Source organism: Haliotis asinina, chromosome 4, assembly GCF_037392515.1.
Source record: "Haliotis asinina isolate JCU_RB_2024 chromosome 4, JCU_Hal_asi_v2, whole genome shotgun sequence".
Classification (NCBI taxonomy): domain Eukaryota; kingdom Metazoa; phylum Mollusca; class Gastropoda; order Lepetellida; family Haliotidae; genus Haliotis; species Haliotis asinina.
The window spans coordinates 23570077-23577726 of NC_090283.1; the positions used below are offsets into that span (position 1 = coordinate 23570077).

Here is a 7650-nt window from a genome sequence, read left to right on the forward strand (position 1 = left end):
TTCCAAATAGGACAGAATTTCAATATAATGCATGGAAGTTGGTGCTGGCATCGGCATTACAAGATCTTTCTCATGACACAGTGAGTGGGCGAATTTAGTTTTACGCCGCTTTTAGCGTTATTACGGCGGGGGACACCGGAAAGGCATTAGTGGGAATCGAACCCCCGGGTCTTCGTGACCGCCGTACACCTTAACCACGGGGCTACCCCACCATCCCTGTATTATGACGGAAGCCCACTGAAAATACACCAACCGGTTTAAAACTAGGGTGAGAGACACTACATACAACACTGCAACAATTGATACTTCTTACGCGTTTACATGTACACATATTACTAGGAATCACATATAAAATCTTTTATTTTATGCTTGGATGAACGCTCTGTCGTTCTGGATCAGTCAACTGAAAAGTATATCTCGTTGCAGGATTGAACTGAGGAGCCCATCTTGATCCTTATGCAGTAATCACCACTTGGGACAGTTGAAAGGTCGACCTCAAACGTGGTGGTTGGAAGTGTGTAGTTTCCCTGAAATACAGTTGGAATTAAAAACGAAAAGTTTTGTTTCAAAGAGTTAAAAAGATTCATCCATAAAAGATCTTGGTCATATATTCAACTTCTAAATGCGGCAAAAAGACGCCATTTGCTTGTTTACAGTCTCAGTACAAGCATGTACACCAAAACATCACATTTATTGTAATACAAAGCTGTAAAGTAGAACTATCCCTTTGCTAATTTGAATATATAAAATAAATACAATAACTGAAAAAAAGAGAAAAAAAACGAAATGTATGTGGCAAATACCAAAAACGAGACTCATTCCATAATTATAAGTGTGCAGTATACAATTTCGTAAGTGTCTATGTATGCGTCACTTTCAAATTGTAAGGGGCGGTGGGGCACCCTAATGTTTAAAGACTTCAAGTGAAAAGTCTCTCAGTAGTCAAGATATGGGTTTTATGTTGATGTTGTCATCCATTTGACATACCCGGGGTAGAACAGGCCTCCAGCAATCCATGCCTGCCATAAAAGGCGACTGTGCTTGTCATAAGAGGCGACTAACGGGATCGGGTGGTCAGGTTCCCTGACTTGATTGACACATGTCATCGGTTCTCAACTGCGCAGATCGATGTTCATGCTGTTGATCACTGGATTGTCTGGTCCAGACTCGATTATTTACAGACCGCCGTCATATAACTGAAATATTGCTGAGGGTTTCTTGAAACTAAACTTGCTCATACTCTCACTCACATTGTATCACTCTCGGAACTATCGGCCATGCTGGATGTCCTCTTACTTGAATGAGACATAGAATGATTATTTACAGTCCGCCGCCATATAGCTGGAATATTGCTGAATGTGGCGTAAAACTAAATTCACTCACTCACTCCAATTTAACAAGGGGTGATGGGGGAGCTTTTATGGGTAAAGCATTTGCTGGCAAAGAAGACCTGGGTTCGAGTCCTGCAAATTATGAACCTGTTGCTGATGTCCCCCGTCATGACGTTTCTGGAATATTGCCCAGCCAGCCACTCAAATATACCACTTAATGGAGATTAGTTCCCACTTGTTTTTTAACATTAAGGATTCTTAAGATGTTGGATAAGCAAACAACACTTACAGCTGGGAATGGGCACTTGCAGGGTATATTGTTCCTTCTGAAAGCTTGTGGGCACGGGATTCGTTCCAGCAAAGCACAGACGTCTGTGTAGCTGCATGAGCCAACATTGTGTCTACATGGTGCTTCTATCCACATACCCAGGACCTTCTTCCACAGGGTTACGTCAGTCTAGGAGAAAACGACATGTTAAAGTTTTTGGTTTAACCCGTATCATTTTAAAACATGAGGTGCGACGGGGCATTTTAAAACATTACGTGCCATGGGGCAGCCTTGTGGGTGAAACGCTCACCCGTCAAGTCGAAGACTCGGGTTCCGTTTTCCAAATTGTTATAATGTGGGAAAGTCCATTTGTGGGGTCCCCCACTATGGGCATGGTGGGCGAGCTGGCTAAGGCGCCAGGCTAGTTATCCAGAGAGGTTGAAGTTTCGGGATCGAGCCCACATGTGACCGGGTGTAAAAACCTTGGAGTCAACTTTGTGTGCAGACTCTTTCAGTGTTGTCACAACAGCTAGTGTACAGTACACAACCCTGTGCTCTTAAAAGAACCCACGAATCCGTTGGTATATGACCAGATGGTGGCCACATGAACACGTGCATACACCTAGTTGCGGGTACAGCAACGTGCAGTAAACTTGGACAAGGTGCTGTGACTATGTGTCCCAGTTCACCCAGCTGTCAATTGGGTACCTCGTTAGGATGAGAGAGCCACAATAAACTCGGTGCGCCAAGTGGCAACAAGAGTTGTATACTCCCCAGGGAGTTGAGATTGAAATACGATGTGCTGCTGAGATTGACATCCAGTGATCGAGGGAAAAATACCAGCGCCTTGAGCATGCACTAGTGCGTGGATATGTGCGATCTATAAATATCCTGTCTATTTTGCCGGAATACAGGTAAAAGTGGAGTAAAACTTAACTCACTCACTCACTCACCCACTCACCCACCCACTCACCCACTCACTCATTCACTCATTCACTCACTCACTCACTCACTTACGGAGGGGTAGCCTAGTGATTGAATTGTTTCCCCGTCACGCCGAAGAACCGGGTGCGATTCTCCACAAAAGTTCAATGTGTGAAGCCCATATCTGGTGTCACCGGCCATGATACTGCTGCAGTATTGCTAAAATGCGGACTTTCTTTTAATATACGACGTGGTTGAGTAGCTTACATTTTAAGCGCTTGTCCGTCATGACGAAGGCACGAGTTCGATTGTCCGCACAGGTTCTATGTGTGAAACCCGCTGTGATCATCCTGGAATATTGTTAAAAGCTGCGAAAAAGCATAATCTTACACAGTTTCAACATACTTTTTCGCATGCCACTACACACACATACACGCACGCACGCACGCACGCACGCACGCACACGAGCGCACATACGAAGGCACGCACACATGCACACACACATGCACACACACATGCACACACACATATTTCATGGGTTAATCCACCTCATATTCACATAGACGAGGGTCATAAGGATAGTTTTTTCTGCTGGATTAAATAGTTTACCGCTTGTTTTGAGGAAAAGGGGTAATTGTATGACATTGTTCTTTCTCAGCAGAATCAAAGTTATAGATTTTTTTGTCGTCTTTTTCTGATACGAACAGATCAAGATTTTTTACTTGATTTTACTTTAACCGACCAACCCAAGTTTAGATCACGGCGGGTGCCTGAGGTGCCCTTAGTATTGTGTAACTGTGAAACTGGATTATGTCACAATGCAGATCATGCTCACTGCAAACCTGGAGCATGGTACATGTATCTCAGTTAGCGCACAAAGAGAACGTGGGGTACTACAAGGAGCTACACACCAACCCACTCTTTAATGTATGCATGTTATATACGTGCAAACAATAGGATCCGCAACATCAATAGGAAATCATGTTAAAATCCAAAGGGTAACAAAGACAGTTATGAATTGCAACGGAGACAGATTTAACAGGATTTATCAATCTCTACTGTACATGAAACAACATGGGTGTACATGTACTTCTAATGCTTCTTTCCTCCAGGAATTCGGCCATACTACCTTTATGGGTGAATCGGCTTGTTGCAGATTCACAGCCTTGAAAGCAACTTGTATTTCACCCGGAAGTTCGATTGGGTCGGGAGATATCTCTAGTTCCAGAAGTCTTGCTGTTTCTGTTGAAGGATGTCCGCAGTCTTTGTAGGAGAAAGAGGCTAGCTTTGAACTCAGACTGATACCCTGTAAATACAAGGGCGTGAAATTTGTGCAATGAATATATCATACAACAATCAATGCATTTGTACAAAGCTAAAAAAATGTAATGTAATCTAGAAAAAATCACAAGGAAAGCAATTCCATAAGGAAGACATATCACTGAAGCGAAATCACCGAGGAAGACACAACACTGAAGTGAAATAAACAAGGAAGACGCATTCCTGAAGTGAAACCAGCAAAGAAGAAACGGTACAGGAGTGAAATCAACAAGGAAGACACGGCACTGAAGTGAAATCAACAAATGAGACGCATCCCTGAAGTGAAATGAACATTATCATAACGATATGGCTGACATAATAATTATTGCCGATGTGACATAAAATTATACCTCAGTCAAAGACTACCAAATGAGACCCTGGCTTTAAACAACGAACAAGCAAAAGAAATCTTCCTGGTATCACCAACAGGGGAAATATTTTCTGTGACCATTACTTAAAGCCTGAATAGTCAAAGAAGGAAGTGGCGACGGAAAGATTTCAAACTGACGTGTCGAGTGCCCAGAGAGACACAACGCGTAGGTCAGGGAACGCCTATTTCCCGTTAACCTTTGACGTTGCTTTCTTGTTGGGTCATGTTTTCTGAGGTTTAAGAGTGGTGGAGTAAATGTGGCGGAAATGTTATAAGCTTGCATAAACATATCTATTCATGTGAGTGAGTGAGTGAGTGAATGAGTGAGTGAGTGTTGCTTTAAGCCTTCTAGCTCTTCAGTGCAGAATACGTTGTCTGAGAGGTTGAGTGAGCGTTGCTTTATGCCTTATCACCAAAATTGCAGCCATATTCGCTTCTAGCTCTTCAATGCAGAATACATTGTCTAAGAGGTTGAGTGAGTGTTGCTTTAAGCCTTATCACCAGAATTGCAGCCATATTCGCTTCTAGCTCTCCAGTGCAGAATACGTTGTCTGAGAGGTTGAGTGAGTGTTGCTTTAAGCCTTATCACCAAAATTGCAGCCATATTCGCTGCTAGCCCTTCAGTGTAAGATACCTTCCCTGTACGACTTGACTTGAAGACTATTAATTACGTTAATACAATTTGTTTCCTGTGAACCTTTGACGCTGACTGAGATAGTGCTAGCCCTTCAGTGTAGAATACCTTCCCTGTACAGTGTGACTTAAGGAACATAAATTACTTTAATACAGTTTGCATCCTATTAACCTTTGACGTTATTTGAGAGAGTGAGTGAGTGTTGCTTTAGGCCTTATCAGCAAAATTGCAGCCATATTCACTTCTAGCCCTTCAGTGCAGAATAACTTCCCTGTAAGGCTTGACTTGATGATTATGAACTACTTTAGTATAATCTACATTCTGTTAAGCTTTGACGTTGTTTGAGAGATTGAGTGTTGCTTTAAGCCTTACCAGCAAAGTTGCAGCTATTCGTGCTAACCTTTCAGTGTAGAATACCTTCCCTGTACGGCTTGACTTGAAGAATATAAATTAATTTATTACAGCTTGCATCCTGTTAACCTTTGACGTTGCTTTCTTGTTGGATCATGCTATCTGAGATTTGAGAGTGGTGGAGTACCCTTGAGATTAAAGCCTTCCTTCGCCACGATTCGTCAAATGGGTGTGATTTGTCATACCATGTCAGGTGTCTCCAACTGTGATATTGCTGGAACACTGCTAAAAGTGAAATAGTATTCACTTCTCATCCTTTCAACACACATTATCCGTTGCTTCAGTACAAACGCAGTGCACTGACCATCTCATACCCACGGGGAGAGGATCATCAGGATCATTTTTCTTTCGCCTTGATAGTGCAATAAAAGCGGCATAAGTCCTTACTCACTATTTCACTTTGAAATTGGGTTGAGTGTTCTTGGCTGAGACATTCTACTTCATGCAAAATAACTTGAACCAGGACAGCGAAATGACGTTTCATGTGACCCGTGCCTATCAATATATATAAAACATATATATGCTTTACCGTGTACGTAATAATAAATTTCTTAGACAAGGAAACTGAATTAGATTTACAAGATGCATATCACCGCTTCCTTGTTGATTTTACTTCAGTGTCGGGTGGCCAGGCTCGATGACTTGGTTGACTCATGTCATCGGTTCCCAATTGCGGAGATCGATGCTCATGCTGTTGATCACTGGATTGTGTGGTCCAGACTCGATTATTTACAGACCGCCACCATATAGCTGAAATATTGCTGAGCGTGGCGTAAAACTAAACTCACTCACTCCAATTTAACAAGGGGTGATGGGGTAGCGCAGATCGATACTCATGCTGTTGATAACTGGATTGTCTCTACCAGACTAGGTTATTTACAGACTGCCACCATATAACATGAATTTAAGTACAACCAAACAAAAACCGATTGCGGAGATTGATAATGTTGTTGATCACAGGATTATCATGTCCTGACTTGATTTATACGCCACACTCAGCAGGCGGGAGTTTGTAAATAATCGGGTCTGGACCAGAAATTCCAGCGATCAACAGCACGAGCATCGATCTTCGCAAATGGGAACCAATGGCATGAGTCAACCAATTCAGCGAGCCTGACCCGTTAATCGCATCTTACGACAAGCTTCTGTGGCAAACATGGGTTGCTGAAGACCAATACTACCCCTGACCTTCCAGACTCGATTAAGCAAACACTTAACTCGTACACATGAAGCAGGAACTGAGCGGCAGGGATTCCCCAAATAATAACAAGAAACATTACTCACGTATTTACGAAAATACGATTCTGGTTGGTATCTCTCGGGTGTCCGACGCCGCATCAAAATTTCCATGATGTCGTTGGCATCTTTAGCATTTTCATCGTAAGACTTGAACTTGAATACGCTAGAACTACTAGCTCCCCAACCAAGACACAGCAGAGTAAAGATTATAACAGCCTTCATGTTGTGTGCCATCAAAACCTCTGTTGTGTCCCCCTGTGAACCCCGCAGTTTATACTCAGCCAAATATTTCTTCCTGGTATATTAAACGGGGAAGCAGTATTGAGGTAACCAGTGTCTACTATGCTTGTTTGTTGATAACGCCGCAGTCAACAATATTCCAGTTGTATAGTGGCGGTCTGTAAATAATCGCGTCTAGACCAGAGTATCCAGGGGTCAACATCATGAGCATCTGTCTAATCAACAGGGATACGATGACATGTGTCTACCACGTGAGCCACCCCATCCTGTTTGTCGCCTCTTACGGCAAGCATGGGTCACTGAAGATCAGTTCCAACCCGGATCTTGGTGTTTGAGTGTCACTTTACTAATTTCACACATCCAACCGGAAAGTTGATCCATAAATTCATTCTGTCGATTTTTCGTTAGCCATTATGTTACGACTGAAGTAATGCGACAAAAATGATCGAGGATGTATTTAATGTCACATTACAAACATACATAACGTCACTTAACGAAACAGCCTCTTGTCAGTTCAAGTAGCAATTACCTTCCCCTTTTGATAGGCTTGGTTTCCGGAGCACAGTTCTGTGACCTGTGACCAGTAGAAAATGGTGAACTCGGTGGGATAAAGTCATGTGACGATTAACCTTCAAGCGCCTCAGAGGCAAAAGTAATCACATTATATTTGTTAAAACCTTATTGTTCTTTTCATCATTGACACTCTGAAAAAATTATGAATTATCTGTACGAGTTCATAGTATGTTTTATAGGGTTTGCTGTGTGCAATCACAAACTATACTTAAAACGTCCTTTCTTTCGTTGTGACGTGCATCTTGCTATGGCGTACACGTGCATTGTAAATTCATATCTTTGGTTTCTATCTGCCACTGTTTTGTATCTACATCTCGGACATGATGCCCAAGTGTATCGT

At 42.4% G+C, this 7650-nt stretch overlaps 1 protein-coding gene across 1 annotated transcript; it reads right to left on the reverse strand.

The window, feature by feature from the left end:
• Positions 1 to 303: 303 nt before the first annotated feature.
• Positions 304 to 7171, reverse strand: LOC137282364 (ganglioside GM2 activator-like). The gene is made up of 4 exons (XM_067814108.1): positions 6543 to 7171; positions 3653 to 3829; positions 1621 to 1788; positions 304 to 527 (listed from the first exon to the last, which is right to left on the reverse strand). The coding sequence occupies exons 1-4, from the start codon at positions 6729 to 6731 to the stop codon at positions 396 to 398; spliced, it is 666 nt and encodes a 221-aa protein (XP_067670209.1). The 5' UTR covers positions 6732 to 7171; the 3' UTR covers positions 304 to 395.
• Positions 7172 to 7650: the final 479 nt, after the last annotated feature.